At 40.7% G+C, this 19,184-nt stretch overlaps 1 protein-coding gene across 1 annotated transcript in view; it reads left to right on the top strand.

The window, feature by feature from the left end:
- Positions 1-46: 46 nt before the first annotated feature.
- The window catches only part of ercc5 (excision repair cross-complementation group 5), a gene marked incomplete at its 3' end in the record, with an annotated part of 75,601 nt that continues 56,463 nt past the window's right edge, over positions 47-19,184 (top strand). The window contains 5 exon segments of the mRNA XM_084308164.1: positions 47-299; positions 10,664-10,839; positions 11,940-12,055; positions 14,800-14,901; positions 17,444-17,504. Coding sequence (XP_084164290.1) covers positions 212-299; positions 10,664-10,839; positions 11,940-12,055; positions 14,800-14,901; positions 17,444-17,504 — 543 coding nt within the window. The 5' untranslated portion in view covers positions 47-211.

Below are 19,184 nucleotides of genomic sequence, written 5' to 3'. Positions count from 1 at the left end.
AAAGTCTACGGACAATAATATTGTTACACCACCGGTCCCCTTCAATGGGAGTGTGTTTGTTTGTTTCCATCTGATTATATCGCTGTTTTTCCTTCGAAGCGATAGGAAAATGCATGGATTATCGTTCGTCAAGCACCTCGTGTAGTTTTAGATAACCTCCTCGGTACGTCTATACTTTCCGGTCGAGTCAAGTTATTGGAGTAGTAACGTAATGGGGGTGCAGGGATTGTGGAGGCTACTGGAGAGCACAGGGAAGCCCATCAACCCAGAGACACTGGAGGGGAAGATCCTGGCTGTCGGTATCCTTACTTGGAAATTATTCTCTCGCTCTTTACTCTATCTCGATTTATACCTAAACTGTGGTTTAGATTAGATTCCAATTTATTGTCATTATATACAGCAACAAAAACGTTTGGCATCCAACCATTGATTGAGTGATTGAAAACTTTATTAACAGATTGCATAATGCGTTTGATTGATTGATTGAAAAGTTTATTAACAGATTGCAGAATGGGTACAGCTCAATACATACAATTGTTAAGGGGATGCAGACCAGAGAAAGACTTTCGTCTTGTTTACATCAGGGTCCCCCATTTTCAATTCATCATAACATATATGACATACATATAGACAGTACTGCTACATCTATACATTTATGACATATCAGATTTCCAAATTACAGTACTGTTTGTGATACAAAAAGTGTCCAGAAAAAGAGTGTATATACATTTGACGTAGAAACTGTACATTGGAGGAGGTTGGGTGGGGTTGGTGGGTGGGGGCTGTACATTGGAGGGGGGGGGGTGGGGTAGGGGGGGGGGACACTGTACACTGGAATACTGACAAAGCCATACTTGGTAATTTACTGTACAACTGGGTTAAGACATTTGTAGGGGCCAGTTTCGAATTGCAGTCTCCCTTAGGTGTTTTTTGAGAGTGTTTTTGAAAGTGGGTAGTGATTCACATTCCTTTACAGCTTTGGGTAGGGCGTTCCACATTGATGTGGCATAATTGCGAAACGTGTTTAGTCCCTTGTTTGAGCCGAATCTGGGTTTAACATGATTTGTGGAGCTCCCTCTGGTGTTGTGATCGTGGTATTCACTGACCTTTGGGAAGTATTTTGACATGTACATGGGTACCTTGGTCGCGTAGTGTATCTTGTAGACCAGGCCCATTGCAAGTTGCTGTACTCTGTCGTCTACTCTAAGCCATCCTAGTACATCCTAGTACAATACAGTACGGCTCAATACACACAATTGTTAACTTTTTGAGCGCCGGAGGCCCTAGAGCATCTTAGTTCCTACCATGCCAACACTCTAAAAGGTAGGAATAAGTGGCTGTGTTTGCAGGGCTATATATATTCTATATTATAGCTATGGATACAATACTATAGCCCATTTGACATCAAGTATCTATCGTTCAATATGTGAAAAAGAATAAATTTTTCCATCAATACGTTCGCGTGTTATACCGTGGTGAATATGAGTATAGTTTTAGAGTGATCCTGTCTAATCCCAGAAAATGACGATATGCAGCAAAACGTGAATTTTACTAAAAGTGTTGCCGTTTCTCGCCTGGACACTCTACTATTTCCAAATCAAATGTGTATAATAGGTATTATGTTTCATCATGAATGCATGAAAGGGGGGGCGTCGTTTTTTGATGCTTTGATCGTCACCAATGGCATACGTTGTGGAGTACGTTACATATGATCGTTGCGATCTATGTGAAATCATGGTTGGATCAAAGTAGGATTGATGTCATATAGTCCTTACCTTCACTAGGTAGGAGGTACCCCAAAAAGAATATTCCAATTGTCTGATCGCAGGTCCAAGTCCCGGTGTCGCCAACATAATCCACCACAAAGAAAAGTGTGCCATTTGATCGATGCACATGCCAAGATATAATGTTTCAAAGGGTGCTCGATACTGCCACCTGGGTGGATGCGGCCGGTATTGGATGGAAATATTGAATAAAAGAAATAACGATGAAAACCCGACTATCCTCTGGTCTGGCGCTGAACGGTCTGCGAGATAACCCGACTATCCTCTGGTCTGGCGTCCAAAGAGTTAAGGGGATGCAGACCAGAGAAAGACTTTCGTCTTGTTTACATCAGGGTCCCCCATTTTCAATTCATCGTAACATTTATGACATACACGACATACAGATAAACAGTACTGTTACATCCAGACATTTATGACATACAAGATATACAAATATACAGTACTGTTTAAGAGACAGTTTCTAAAAGAGAGTATTTGAGGGGGAAGAAACTGTACATTGGAGGGGGGGGGGGGGGGTGGATGTTTACAGGGGCCAGTTTAGAATTGCAGCCTCCTGTAGGTGCTCTTTGAGAGCGGTTTTGAAGGTGGGTAGGGATTCACAATTTTTTACGGCTGTGGTTAGGGCGTTCCACATTGATGTGGTGTAACGGAGGTACCGCGAGTATATCCACAGTCACAGACTTCAAGTGTTGTGAAGTGCCATGTATATAATGTTAGCATCGAGGCTATTAACGTAGTAACGTTAACGCTATTAGAAATGGATGAAAACTTTATTTAACAGATTGCAGAATGGGTACAAACAATACAATACGGCTCAATACACACAATTGTTAAGGGTATGCAGACTGTTGTAGTTTTGGACTGGGCTCCTTATAACAATAACTTGACAACACGTTGGTAGCTGCAGCTACTTGGGACAGCTCTGCTGTAAACACTGGAAATAACCGTGCAGGTCTCTACTGCGCATGGGCATTGGGCAGAACGGCTCCGTATCCGGCTCGCACAGATTACATGGCACCATTGTCGGCGAGTTTCCAAAACTAAAACACCTTTTCAGCGTGCCCGCTAGGGGAACACGTTTTCCTGCCAAAACTGCGTTTCTTTTTAACTTGGACATGCACACGTAATCATTCAGCAACAAAAACAAAAACAAAAACCCCAGTGTAACCATGGCCTGAGGCCAGCTTCTCATAACAACGTTTCACGTTTCGTGAGGTTGTTTGTAGAGCTAAATCTATATTTTATATTATTGCTATGTGTCAATTGTCAGTATAAACCTTCCCTTCAATATGCCATAAAGAAATATTTTTTTCATCAATACGTTCCCATTTTATAGCGTCGTGAATATGAATGTTATACCGCATTGGTCTAGGGTAATTCCTGCAAAGCTAGTTATAGGGCGCTAAGCTAATAACGTTAAATCGATTGGCGTTTCGGCCCTACACAAGCTACAGTTAAAAATCAAAATGCATATGATTGGTATCATGGTCCACCATGAATGCATGAAAGGGGGAGGCGGGGGAAGTCGTTTCTGATTATTGATTAGATTACCAATAACGGCATTAGTTATTACAACAACATGCGCTGATCGGGGGGTTGGCTATGATAACAAGGCCCGATCAGGCTGAAATTGACGTCGAATCGCTCTTACCTGTGGCCGCTTGGATTCCAAAAAGAATTTCCCAGTTATTGATCGCCATCTGGTAGATCGATATGTCCATTGGCTGATGCTATATTCCTTTACTGCATACTGAATTCGGCGTCGTATTCCAGGCGATCAGTTGAAGCGGTTAGCTTCAGGCTAACAGAAAAATTAACCCGGAATGAAAAAAAAGTGACACCAGGTCTGAAACGAGCATTACTCCATTCTCGAGACAGCGCCACTACCAGGATCTGGCCGGTAATGCACTTTTCCGAATCCCAAAGGCATTTTCCAGCCAACATACAGCTCTGTGACATTGAGTAGGATATTAAAATGGAATAAAAGCAAAAACGAATCAATAACGTTGTTGGCCCTTTAACACATTGCCCGCCAGGGGTTATGCCCATCTCATGCCCCTCTCTGCCAGCGCTGTAAGCCTATGGAGATGTTTACCTTCTTTGCAGGGCTATAACCTTTAAAATTTTATTATATTGACATTACTATGGCCCATTCAACATCGATTATCTATCGTTCAGGATGTGGGAAGGTTATACTTTTTGATTCATACATTGTTGTGTTAATACCTTCTATAAGTATGTTTTTAATATTTTCTGCTGTAATTCCAAAAACGCTAGTTATAGGCCCAAACGCGTGTATGCTTTCCGCAACGCAGTTGTGTTTCCGCATTCCCGCTTTGCGCTCTGATTGGCCGAGTGCGCACATGCGCATGAGCCGCGACAAGCCCTTCAGCCAGGCAGGAATACTCAGCTCCGCTTAACGCAATTTATACAAATGGAAGTATTGATTTCGCCGTAACGAAATAACTGGAATATGTTGTTTCTTTACACATATGTTGGATTATGTAATTGGTTTGTCATGACAAACCAATACAAAATCGTGAATTAACCGGTGGCTACAACAACACACAGTAACTACATGCATCATTGTTTACAATGAACAGTGGGGCTAATCGAAAGGACTGGACACGGACACGGACAAGTTAAACTAACACAGAACCAGACTGTTATATTAAATTAATTGATTGCTGTTTAACTTGTCCGTGTCCAGTCCTTTCGATTGGCCGAGCGGCTCATGCGCGCGCTCGGCCAATCAGAGCGCAAAACGGGAACGCGGAAACACAACTGCGTTGCGGAAAGCATACACACGGCCCAAACGCATTATATAGATCAGGGGTGGCCAACCCGCGGCTCGCGAGCCGCATGCGGCTCTTTGCCCGTCAATGTGCGGCTCTTCCACCCATAAAAAAAAATATTTTTTTTTTATTTTTTTTTTATTTTTATTTTTTTATGTCACTCATTCCATAAGGACGTAGAATAAACATTTACAATTTTTTTTTAAATGGTCCATTTGCATGTTCTTGGTATCTGAATCTAGGGACATATGGATCAGTGTCAGAAATAGTGTGTCTGTTACTAGGCTTGAGTAAATTGTAATGAACCAAAGGAGAATATCAATTCTATTTAAAAAAAATAATATCTTTGACTGTAAATAACACCATGCTAAAATTGACCAGACCTGAAAAATCTAAGCAAATGAATAAAGGGAAGATGATTAAACAGAAGGTTTTGTAGATACAGTACTGAATTCTGCCATCTTTTTTATAATGTAAATTTCTCCACCATTTTTCATCATATTGCAACACCGTTTTTTGCAAGACGTTCACAGAAAGGTAGAGAAACTAACTGCGTTCTGTTTTATGGCAATAACGTTCAGGTTTGTGGGAGATAATCCCAAAAAATAAGAGAAATTAAAAAGTAAATCCAGAAGTCAGATGATTGACAGGGGCTGGTGTGAGCTGGGTAGGGTAGTTTTTCGAAATTTGAAAGCCCTGAGTCTCTTCCTTCAAAAGACTACACTCACTTTTGGCTGTGCCACTTCCTCCTGTCAATATGCGCCGGTTTCCGACTCAATGCCCTGAGATTTCTATAATCTTATATTTCACTAATAACAGTTAAAATAATTGGTAAACAAACATAATGCTGAAAATATACACTTTTACTGTATATCTCGGGCTTAAGAGGTTAACCCTGTGAGGCCCAAATTAAAAAGAAATTAGCAACTTCAGAGGCCAGAGGGTGGGACATATAAACACATTTACTATCAAATAGCATTGTGAGGCTGAACAACAGGACCAATTGACTATACATGTGCTTAAAGGGGAACTATCTTATAAATGGCTTTTTTCAGTGTTTACCATTGTTTCTTAGCTATGTGGACTTATATTAATAGGATATATGTCTCTAATTCTCATATTGGCGAATTCTTCCAATTCTCCTCTCACAATATTCACCCTCACTGAACTGAATCATCTGAAAATGTGCATATCTGTGATGTCAGAGATTTCTCAGCTGCATAATAATGTGGCAGTTGATGTGGCAGTTGGCACCAGGCCACACAGTGGTTGGAGCCCAGCCTCAAAACGGCTTAAGATCTTGAGGTAGAAAAATGCGGTTTTTAGTACTTGATTAGAAATACAAAACAATGCATTTTTTTTGAAAAAAAACCTAGGTGTTCCATAGACTCACAGGAATTGTGTAAAAGTGCCCAAATAGTGAAAGAAATAGTAAATAGTAGTATAATAGTTAATAGTTCCCCTTTAACATTTTTTAAATAAACATTATTTTTTTAAATGGCTAAAAGTGATTTTGTAATTTTGCAACCGTGGGTCTCACAGGGTACTTTTAACCCTGTGAGGCCCAAATAAAAAAGACATTAGCAACTTCAGAGGCCAGAGGGTGAGACCTATAAACACATGAAGGGTGCCGTGACTGAAAAAAAAGGTTGAGAAACGCTGGTATATGGTGTGGCTCTTTGTGGTACCACAGTCATTTTTTTGTGGCTCTTAGTCTCTGACTGGTTGGCCACCCCTGATATAGATTACCGATTGCCGTTTCCCCCCCATACACGCTACACCAAAAAACTCAAATGTATATGATCGGTATACATTATGCCTCATCATGCGCGGAGGAAAGGGGGGGGGGGGTCATTTATAATTCCCCGATCATCAGTAACTGCTTTATGTAGGTTGGGTGGATATATTGATCAGATGGTTTGCAAACAAGGAAATGCACAATCGGGTTGAAAATAACGTTATATTCCTCTTACCGTGGGTCAATGAGACTGGCGGCGAAAGATCCCAATTATACGACGCCGATCGCCTAGGTCCATTTCCGGTTTGTATGGCGCAATAAATGCCGAAATCATATCGATTATTAAAGGGGAACTATCTTATAAATGGCCTTTTCCAGTGGTTAGCATTATTTTCTAGCTATGTGGACTTATATTAATAGGATCTATGTCTCAATTCTCAATTTGGCGCATTCTTCCAATTCTCATCTCACAATATTGTCCCTCACTCAAGTGAGTCATCTGCAATTTAGCGTATCTGTGACGTCAGAGGTTTCTCATCTGCATAATAACGCCCGCCCCATCTATGCTTGTAGCCAACTGCCAACTGCCAGCTATGCATCTATGCATCTATGCTTGTAGCTAGGGCTGCAACTAATGACTATTTTGGTAGTCGACTAATCTGTCGATTATTTTTTCGATTAGTCGACTAATCGAAAAACAACTATATTAAAAAAATATATATATATATATAATTTTTATTTTATTTTATTTTTTTAATTACCTATCTTTGTGAAAGTGGCTTCTCAGCTCTGGTCCAGCTGAAGACAGAGCAGAGGAACAGATTGGACATTGAGCATGACCTCAGAGTTGCTTTGAGACTCTTGTCAGGACCAAACAACATCCCCAGTTATCCCATTAGTTCCCCCAAACTTACTGTCGGTCTGTTATGTTAAGCTAAGAAGTCTTCAGCTGGCTGGACCAGAGCTGAGAAGCCACTTTCACAAAGATAGGTAGTGCAAAAAAAAATAATTATAATAATTTAATTAAAAAAAAATTTAATGACTAATCGACGCAACAATATCTCGTCGACGATTACTAATCGTTGCAGCCCTACTTGTAGCCAACTGCCAACTGCCAGCTATGCATCTATGCTTGTAGCCAACTGCCAGCCACCTGTATTACTCATTAAGAGAGACCGCTTGGCCCCTGCGTGTCAATGTCTCTCTCTCTCTCTCTCTCTCTCTCTCTCTCTCGCTCTCGCTCTCGCTCTCGCTCTCGCTCTCGCTCTCGCTCTCGCTCTCGCTCTCTCTCGCTCTCTCTCTCTCTCTCTCTCTCTCTCTCTCTCTGTCACTCAAATCGCATTCCGATTCCGATTTAAGCCTCAAAACGGCTTAAAATTTTGAGGTAGAAAAATGCTGTTTTTGAGTACTTGATTAAAAATACAAAACAATGAATAAAAAAAAAAAAGAAAAAAAAACGTACAGATGTGTTCCATAAACTCACAGGAATTGTGTAAAATTGCCCAAATAGTGAAAGAAATAGTAAAATAGTTCCCCTTTTAAGTTTAGAAAGCGATCCATTATGTATGTTTGTCGGGAGTCCCATAACGAGATGTGACTGCCCGATGATTTTCATCGATGCACTGATGGCACATCCTGTTTGCGAGTGTAACTCGCCCGACCATCCACCAGGCGGCGGTATTGAGCCGTTGTTGCAGTCACATCTAAGGTCCAGCTGCAGGACCGGGGGTGGGTATATGAATTATGAATGCCATGGCGAAAAATGTAATATTGATCTCAAAAACGCTGTACAGCGATCCTGGCAGACAACGCTGGACAGTGTTTTTGGCGCTGGATGTGTTAACCCTTTATCTGCCGGAGATTATTCTCATCTTAATCCCTTCTCTGCCAGTACTGTAAGTCTATGGAGATGTTCCCCTTCTTTGCAGGGCTATAACTTTTTAAATTGTATTGCTAAATTGACATTACTATGTATGGCCCATTCAACATCAAGTATCTATCGTTTAGGATGTAGCAACGTTTTACTTTTTCATTCACACATTCATACAAAAATACCGTCTAGAATATAAATATGTTTTTATCGTTTTCTGCAGTAATTCCTAGAACGTGAGATATAGGCATAAATGCATATATACATTATCAAATGCCGTTTGTTGCCGATCGACGCTATATTAAAAATTTCAACTGTACATGGTCCTAAACGTTATGACTGATCATGCGCGGGTGAACGAAGGGTGGGGGGGGGTCGTTTATAATTCCGTGATCGTCGTTAAATAATTTATGTAGTATGGGTGATATATAGATCAGAGCAGTTTGCATCGATAATAATAAACAAAAACGCTGAAAGTCACGGCAGCCTCCTTTTACCGTTGGGCGATGATACTGGAGCAAACAGATCCCAGTTATTTGATGGGGATCGAGGCGATCCATTTCCGGTTTGTATAATACTAATACACGCCCAAATCATGTCGATTATTGAGTTATGGCAGCGATCCATATCCACGGTGTGTGGCTAGAGTCCTGCGATGATATGCGAGTGGCCGGACGGATTTAGGAGACGCACCGACATCCAACTGGCATTTCCGGTTTGGCGACTCGCCGATCAGCCACCAGGTGGCAGTATTGAAGCGTTGCAGAGTTGTGCCGAGTCCCACAGCATCAGACAAGGCTCCGTGAGTGAAATATGAATACCATGGCGAAAATATGAAATATGATCAAAATAACGTTGTACGCCTTGGATTGGCAGAATTCGCATGAACTTGAAACACGTCGTACAACGTGAATGGCGCACAAAGTGTTAAAAAGGCACACAGACACGTTACCAAGAAGTGAATTCACCTCTTGGTATAGTGGTCTGCGAAGTCGCCCGCGGCGCGGGAGACCGGGGTTCGAGACTCACTCGGGGCAATCCCTCGAACTGTAACACAACGCAGAGATGGCAATAGGAGCCCGGCTACAGTGGCATAATTGCGAAACGTGTTTAGTCCCTTGTTTGAGCCAAATCTGGGTTGAACATGATTTGTGGAACTCCCTCTGGTGTTGTGGTCGTGGTATTCACTGACCTTTGGGAAGTACCTCGACATGTACATGGGTACCTTAGTGGTGTAGTGTATCTTGTAGACCAGGCCCATTGCAAGTTGCTGTACTCTGTCGTCTACTCTAGGCCATCCTAGGTTGTCAAAATGGGCAGGGGTGGTAGGTCCCCAAAACTACTAGTGTTTTCGCGGGGCGCGCGTGTCACGGATACGTGGTGTCAACAGTGTCGTCATAAACGCGCGCAGTAAGGCGGTTGTTAGTATCGGTGCATTTCTCTACACTGAGCTGAAATGAAACTATTGCACATAAATTAGGTAAATAAATATTAACAAGGTGATTGATTGAATGAAAACTTTATTAACAGATTGCAGAATGGGTACAATACAGTACGGCTCAATACACACAATTGTTAAGGGGATGCAGACCAGAGAAAGACTTTCGTCTTGTTTACATCAGGGTCCCCCATTTTCAATTCATAATGAATTGTAAGTAAGGGTGCAATTAGTACCATGAAATCCATTCTTTGTCGATCTAGCCCTGAGACTTGTTACGTGCGATGCTAGTCAGTCTCGGAGTTGTCTCGGAATGGATTTGGTAGCTTTCTTCTGCGTCTCTGTAGTCCGTGCTCCACCACCGTTTTAATATTTTAGTGAAGATTGATTTATATGAAAACGATTTATGTATAATTTAGCTAGCTCGCCAACGTTACTGTGATTAAAGCAAACTTTAATTAAAAAAAATTGGCCGCCCGCCAAGGCAATGGTAGGGGAAACGCTGTGTACCGTTTACCTCCACCATCTGTTGGTCCATCCAGCTCACTGATTCAAAACCTATTGCCTTTAGCTTGTCAATCAGAATGGAGTACAAATGTAACAGTACAGTACAATAGTACTATGCAATGTATAGGTGATTAAACTGGACATAAAATATATAAATTAGTACTACTGAGTACTAGTGCTAATCAGATATACAGTGTTATAGTAGTAATATGTACAGTGATACAGGTATAAATACACTATGACTTACAGGTAGTAAGTCATACTGGCCAGTGGTATAACTGGTAAGAGTGTGTAATGAATGTACAGATATAGTATCTACAGATATGTAAAAAGGAATATGCAGGTATGTACAGACAGATGTGGATAAATATCTGTGCACTGTGTACATACCTGCTACCTACTTACACAAACTGTGACTTACGTAGCTCAACTGTCATACTTCCTCTTTAATCAGTGTATCTGTCTGTCTGGCTAAACGTGTCTTTCTTCAACCGAGCCACAGTGTTGTTATCCTCAACCAGAGGCTCCCAGATATCAGCATATGGCTAAACCAGGCGGTGAAGGGCGTGAGGGACCGGGAGGGGAACAGTGTTCAGAACGCACACCTCCTCACTCTCTTCAACCGCATCTGCAAGCTGCTCTTCTTCCGCATCAGACCGGTCTTCGTGTTTGATGGAGATGCGCCGCTGCTGAAGAGGCAGACTCTGGTGGGTCCGTGTGTTACTCACTGCAGCATGTTTGAAGGATCCTTGAGCAAGACACTTAACCCCTAACTGCTGCCAATGAGCAGACCGCACCTTGCATGGTTGCCTTCGTCATCGGTGTGTGAATGTGTGAGTGAATGGTTGAATGTGAGGCATAAGTTGTAAAGCGATTTGGATAAATGCTGTCCATCTGTCCTGGGACTGGCGTTGTTTAATACCATAGCCCTGATATGGACACATAACAGGGAGAAGAAGTTGCCTTTGAGAACCAATGGTTCTCGAGCCGTAACGTAACGGCACATGGGGCAGGAACCTATCACCTGTTTCCGTAGCGTGAGGCAGCTTGATGTACAAGTACACCCCTTGGACATGACGCTAGTATGTCGCAAGGACTTCCCCCCAAACCAACCCTTGATGCTGAGTGTCAAGCAGGGAGGCTATGGGTACCATTTTTTTAAATAGTCTTTTGGTATGACAGGGAGAGCCTACATATAAAGAACCCCCTGGCCTGTATACATGGGCACCTTACCTCCACAAATGTTTACATTTACATTTAGTAATTTAGCTGACGCTTTTATCCAAAGCGAGTCAGCAGGAAGGGCACCTAAGAGTAAGTGACATTGTTCATCAAACAGTGTCGAGCTTGAGTGCTACACTCTTGGGTGCATAGTTAGCATAGTAGGTAGTAATATATGCAAGGTAGATTACTTTTAGTAGCAAAGTACATAATAGTAAAAGATTGTATGAAGGTTAGTAGTTATTTATTTGTATTTCTTATTTCAGATATTTATATTTCAGACAGTTAAATGGACTGCATTTATATGGACTGCATTTATATAGTGCTTTTACTCCAAATGATGCCTCACATTCACCCATTCATCGACAGCGGAGGCAGCCATGCAAGGTGCCAACTTGCTCAGTAGTTAGGGGTTAAGTGTCTTGCTCAAGGATGCTGCAGAGAGAAGCTGGAATCAAACCAGGAACCTTTACCAGACGACCGCTCTACCTCCTGAGCCACTGTCGCATCCCAGTTACGTATGTATTGTATATAAGTAACTGGGATGAAGGCTAATTGATAATCTTTTGCTGTGGTCTTCTTCCAGGCCCTAAGGAGACAGAGGAAAGAGGAGTTGACGCGTGAGTCCAAACAAACCAATGAGAAACTCCTCAAGACCTTCTTAAAGAGACAGGCTATCAAAGCTGCACTCGGAGACCGCAGGTAAGGGAGAGCAGTAGTAAAGGAGGTAGATCAGAATCATAGATAAGATAAGATAAGATATTCCTTTATTGATCCCCTTGGGGAAATTCGGGCATCATAGCAGCATGGGGGAGGGGGGAGGAGAGGTACCATACCGGTGGCACTATTATGGCAGGGTAATAGTGGAAAGACATAAATATAGGCAATAAAATTAACTCTGAATATAAAAATTGAGAAAAATAAACGGTGTTAAAGGTGCAGATGAGGGTCTGTATGCCCTATCGGTTACAACAAATATAGGCAACAAGGAATTGTATCTGAATATATACTATAAGAGTCAAAGTAAACAGTATACACAAGGTGCAGTATACACAAGGTACCCTAACTGGCATGATATACATCATACATTGTACGTCATATGATTTATACTATGTTATTGTATTACATTGTATATCTCTGGGGTGGGTGGAATGAGAGGAACAGGTGAGATTGAGTGTATTCTACTTTCACGGCCAACCACATATGGTTGTTTGCTCGCCAACCGCTCGGGGCCAAAAAACGTATATATACGTTTTTGGATCGTTTTTGCTTTTTTTTCCGATTTTAATATTCTATTCAATGTCACGGACCTGTATGTTGCCGTTAACTCATTGACCGCCGGGGATTAGATGGGCCCCGTTCTAGCACTGCCACAATTTAAAAGATAGGAGTGCGTCACCTTGTTTGTAGAGCTATAACTATATTCTATAATAGCTATGGATACAATACTATGGCCCATTTGACATCACCTATCTATCGTTCACACACATATGTTGTGATCGGTGAAGGAAATCGATGATTTTCATTTGGTTTATAACCGATATATAGAGATGAGCTTTAAGAGGATAATACCATTATCATCATTTTTAGCATGTATGTCTGTCTCCAGTCAAACTGGGCAGAGGGCCGTTATCAGCTGGGTGAAACGGAGCAGAGAGGTGAAATGGTAAGCGTCCAAACAACAGCCTAATTAATTGAAAAACCAAGTAGTTTGTTGATCCTGAAGGTTGATTAAGGATGTCTATGTTTTTCTATATGCATATAATGTATATATATATCGGTGGGTGACAGCGTCTACTGAGACGGATCTATAGATCTTAAAAGCTGGCAGGCAGAGTGTGTTGCAGCAGACTGACACCACAGAGGCATCAAGGTCAAGTGTCGACAGCAGCGCTGGCGCCACATAGCAGGGTAATCACAGAGGGGGGATGATATCAACAGTGCCGTTGCTATAGTGATCTGGGTCAAATAGCTGTGGTCAAAGATGGCCGTGTCACATAGTAACGAGGAAAGGGGGCGGGCCCGTCGTTGCTATGACGAAGCTCATATAACTAAGTGTTCTTCCGCGTATGAGTTAGACTAAGAAACAAATCCCACAGGAGAGACTCTCATCCCTCTCACCCTGGCCAGGGGTGGGGGAGGGGAGATGACACATCATCTTTAGCTTCGGCTAACGGGAGAAGGGTTTTGGCTAACGACAAGGCCTTAGCCACTATTGGACTGAACAGCAGAAGAGACGATAGCAAGGACAATACAATCTGATAACATCAGATCTGAGGCTTTTGTTTATGTAATAAACAACGTTTTTCAAGAAAGGTACTACGCTGTCCAGTGTCGAATACTTATGGTTACGGAGTTGCATTAAAGGGGAATGACAAAGATTGTACAGCCAGTATGAGAAGACGTCAAAGAAATAAACACAACGCAGAGTCAGCAGATGGAGAGGTGATAACACAAGCCAAACAGATGAAGAGGTGATACTGGCTGATTGATCGGAATCTAACATCGGGGTGAAGACATGGTTGGATCAACGCACGATTGATATCATATAGCCCTTACCTTCACTAGGATGTACCCCAAAAAGAATATTCCAATTATCTGATCGCGAGTCCCAGTATTGGTGTCGATTGTGTCGCCAACATAATCCACCACACATCATGCATCGGGAGCATTCGATGCTTCTCAATCGTTATAACGGCCCCATTCACCCGACAAAGAAAAGTGAGCCCAGTGACATTTGACCGTTGCACAGGCCAAGATACAAGGTTTCAAAGGGTGCTCGATACCGCCGTCTAGCTGGATGCAGCCGGTATTGCACTTTGGCGATCTCAGAATCATTCCCTATGGTAACACTGAGGTCCCCGGATAAATAATGAATGAAAATATAGAAAAAAAGGAAAAACGATCAAATAACGAGTATATTCGTTGGCGTTCAAGCGTCGGCTCCCAATAACGAGTAAACTTGTTGTTGGCGGGGAATGAGTTGAAAGGCATACTGGGACCCGAGGATGCAGTACCGGCCAGATCCTGCTATCGAGAGTGCAGTAAACCCTGTTCCAGGCCGTGTTACATTTAAATCCCACCGGGTGGAGAATGTTAGTACAGGGAAATCTAGAGGTTCACTCGATCACATTGAAAAGTGTCCGGGACACTCGATGCATGTGTTGTGCCGGATTATGTCGTGGACCAGATGGACATCAGATGGACCAGATGGCGATCAAACAATTGGAATATTCTTTTTGGAATAGTCCCGATCAAAGGTAATGACTATCTGACGTCAATTCCAGCTTGATCCTGAATTTTTTTCATATCGATCCAGCTGATCAGCGTGTGTAGTGTTTTGTATTTGTATTTTTTGTATTTATTTATTAACTGTTGTTGTTGTTGTTGTTGTTGTTGTTGTTGTTGTTGTTGTTGTTGTGTTCTCTAATTGTTCTCCCCCACAGTGAGGACCCTCTACCCAGCATCTCCAGTGTGAGAAGAGATGAGGTGGATGACATATTTATTCTACCAGCTCTGCCACCTGCAGAGGAGAAGGACAGAAACAGGTAAGAGCCCCCAGGGGGGGGGGGGGGGGTCACTATACATATCAAGTCACTGTGGGTGAAGTGGAGGTTACCTTCATTCTGTTTTTAGTTTTTTTAAAGGAACACTCCAACATTATGGGAAATAGGCTTACTGTCTTCTCCAGAGTCCGACAAGAAGATGGATACTAATTTACTCGGAAAGCTATCTGGCTGCAAGCTAGGCCTAGCTTAGCACAAATTAATGGAAGCGGATATGGACCAGCTAGCCTAGCTGTTGGACAAAACACCTCTCCCGGAGTTTTAACCCTTTCTGCGCCAACAACGAGTTAACTTGTTATTGCCATCCAATCGTTGAGTGCCAGACAACGAGTATACTCGTTATTGGATCCGTTTTTCTTTTATTAGCTATTTCCATTCATAATTCATCCAGCAAGGCTCTGGGAAAATCTGGCACTCTGTCTGAGATCGCAACGGCCCGATACCGCCGCCTGGTGGTATTCGGCCGATGTTGCACTTACTTTCTGCAGGAAGCATGGCTCTGTGCGTCAGTGAATGTCGTCCGGGCGCAGTTATCTTGTAACATGGATCCAGATGAACAGTCGAGTGCATTGAATCGCCTTCGAGACGCAATAATCAATATGCTTTTGGAGCTTATGGCGTCGGCCAAACGGAAATAGGATCTAGCAGATGGCAATCAAATAATTGGAATATTCTTTCTGCAGTCTCATCGGCAAGAGGTAAGAGCAATCTAACGTTAATTCCAGCTTGATTGTCCATTTCTTTCATTGGAAACGATCTGATCAGCGTATGGGGTTGTACTAACGAATGCCGTTATTGACAATCAATCAATCATAAATGACCCCCCCCCCCATTTCCTGCATGCATGATGGAACATAATATATACCGATCATATGCATTTGAATTTTTAATTGTAGTGTATAGGGACGAAATGCCAATGGTTTAAGTATAATATACATCGCGGGCTATTACTAGTGTTCTAGGAATGATCCTAGACCACTCTAAAACTATACTTATATTCACCACGGTATAAAACGACAATGTATGAATGGAAAAAATATTACTTTCCCACATCTTGAACGATAGATACCCGATGTAAACTGGGCCATAGTAATGCACATATAGCTATAATATTTAAATAGTTATAGCCCTGCAAACAAGGTGATGGCGTGAGCTGCTAAGGATGCGGCTAATCCCCGGCGGCCAATGTGTTAAGCTAGGCTAGTGGTCTGTATACGGTTCCATTAATTTGTAAGATATAAAATTATATATACATATATATACCAAGGCTGTCAAAGTTAACATGTTATTAACTCATGTTTGACGCAAACGCAAAATTATTTTAACGCCACTATTTATTTTATTTTTTATATTACCCTTTTTGGTAACACTTTATAATAACACTCAGTTATAAGACATTTATGAGGTATTTGTAGATAATAAACTAATCATGAACAAACCATTTATATACATTCGTAAATTATTATTAAATCATGTATAACTATATTTGTATAACATTTACAAATGATTTATAACTCATTATCAACATTGTTTGTACTTGATTTGTTCATCATTATATACTGTTATTTAATGTGTAGTAACAAATTTTTAGATGCTTTGAAAAATGGATATGAAAAAACGACTATACCTCCATTTATTTGTTCATGTTCAACAAATGATTTGTAAAACATTCATAAAACATCTATAAATCATTTGCAGATGCTATTGCGTGCCCTAATCTAAAGTGAAGACTATTCATCATTAACAAATGTCTAATACAGTTTGATAATTATTTGTTGACTTTTTCCATCACCTGTTACAAATGTTGTAGACAGCTTTCGGATCCACCCTTTGTGACATTAAACAGTGACAGAATTAGAACTATAGATAAATGCAATTTTATTAACACAAACAAAGCAACAACCAATAAACATTGTTTATAAGAAAAAGTCTCTTTTGACACACCATATACATCTAACGTCGGGGACACTAGGACTATGTTTTTGTTGGGCTTTTTACATTTTTTTTAATTTCTTTACAATGCACATTGTACATCTTAGTTACTTGAAGATTCTGGACAGTATTTCTCATTGTGGCAATAAATAAACATGCATTTTTTGCATAAAGCGAGCATTAGTCGACTCATGTTGATAAGAGTATTAAAACTAGAAAAATATCAGTTTAAGGTAGATTTAGAACAGATAAGAAAATATGCAAGTAATCGTGAGTTAACTATGGACAATCATGTGATTAATCAGATTAAATATTTTAATTGATTGACAGCCTTAATATATACAGTATGTATCTCCAAGAAGGTAAGCAACCAGATTCAGTATTAGCAGCTGTCTTTTATTTACATTTTAAATACATTCAGGGAGGGAGATGGATCTGCTAGATAGGAACATGCCATTGTATTCCAAACAGTGACCCAATGTCCAAAGAATACCATTGACCTAAAAGAGTAAAACTACCAGACTATTTGTTGTTAATGTCTGAATGACATAAAGGAAAGGTTTTCTGCTCCACCGTTTTCTTTTGTCTACAGTTCAGAAGAAGAGCAAGAGAAGGTGTGGGAGGAGATGGCTGAGAACCATCAGATGTTCCAGGTAAGGCTTCCTGTACACAAATAGAGCCAGCTTTCCCGTCATTAGTAGAAAGAGGATTGTAGAAGCTGTTTTCTTATCAATTTTGGACTATGGTGAGCTATGATTTATAGCCATGCTGCAGTTTCAACTCTTAAACCTATAAGAGTCATATATCATTCTGCCCTCAGATTTATTACTGGTGACAGATATGATACCCACCACTGTGTCCTTTATGAAAAGGTTGGATGGCCTTCTCTGTTTGAAAGGCGTAACTATCATTGGTATTTGTTTATTTTTAAAGCCCTTATTGGTAAACTTTCCCCCTTACATCACATCACTGTTGGAATGGAATCTTGGAACCTATTCTACATGTTCAAATGTCTAGTTGGTTCTGGTTCCAACTGACTCTGAAGCTGGAGGTTCTTCCTCCTTTTGCTGCATTTAAAAGTATGATCTCCAACCATTGTGTGTCGACTTAACTGATATTTATTGTTTATTCTTATTTGTTGTGCCTATATGTATGAATCTCCTGTTAACTGTCTTGTTTTGTAAGCTCGTCGTCACTGTAAATTAGGATAACCTCAGTGTCTCACTAGTTGAAATAAAGGTTTGAAATTAAATTAAATTAAAATGACCACGCATAGAAAAACACATGATTTGATCATTTAAGATGAATCTCAAATAAGAATGTCAGGAAATAATATTGCAATAATATTTCAATAATCAAGACTGATTAAATATTTGTTGTAGTTCTGTCTCTGTACTCCAGTGCATTGGATTTGAAATAGAACAACGACTTTGAGGTTAAAGTGCAGACTTTCAGCTTTAATTTGTTGTTTACATCCACATCAGGTGAACCATGAAGGAATGGTAGCCCGATATGGATTTAACCAGCCTCAAATTAAAGCTGAAATTGTAATTGTTTTATTTTAAATCCAAAAATGTTTTGCTGGACTCAGACCTACTTGCATTGTACTTGGCACGATTGGTTATGGGAAAGATTTGTAAAGATGTACCGTAACTAAAAACATTTTAATTAAAATGTTCTATAACTAAAGAATATTTCTTTAATGTCAAACAAATAAAATTATTTCTGTCTCACACAAATAAATAGCCTAAAGCTTAAAAATTAAGAACAACATTACATTTTCAAGCTTTCTACCTTTGGCACACACAATAATTATATATCTATGTATGTACAATTAAAATGCTAATATTGGCCAATAATATCGTCTTGACTGATATGTGACTAGCCTTACTTTCTAGTACACTACTGTTTATTAGACGTGGGAATCACCAGAGGCCCCACAATACAATATTATCATACTAGATAGATATTGCGATATATTGCCATTTATTTCCTTTTTTCACCTGCAAACTGGAAAACTTTGTTAAAGGATAACTCCAACATTTTGGGAAATTAGCTTATTTAACATCTTCCCTGGAGTTAGACAAGAAGATACATACCTTTTTTGTCTCTGTGCGTGCATTTAGCTTAGGGAACAGACGCTCCGTTAGCATAGCTTAGCTTCATCACTGGAAGTGAGGCGGGACAGTACCCTGACGTTCCCTACAGGTTTGTTGATATTCTCATTCCATTTCCTTCAAAGGATCTGAACCGATTGAAGTTTATGGATACCATGACTTAAAATCCTCTTACCTTGACGATTAAAAGCCTCCCCAATTTAGAAAACAGTAATC

This window comes from Notolepis coatsorum (genome assembly GCF_963971535.1).
Source record: "Notolepis coatsorum genome assembly, chromosome: 1".
In the NCBI taxonomy this organism is placed as follows: Eukaryota; Metazoa; Chordata; class Actinopteri; order Aulopiformes; family Paralepididae; genus Notolepis; species Notolepis coatsorum.
The sequence above is the reverse complement of the archived record's forward strand: the minus strand, read 5'-3'. Positions and strand labels throughout refer to the sequence as shown.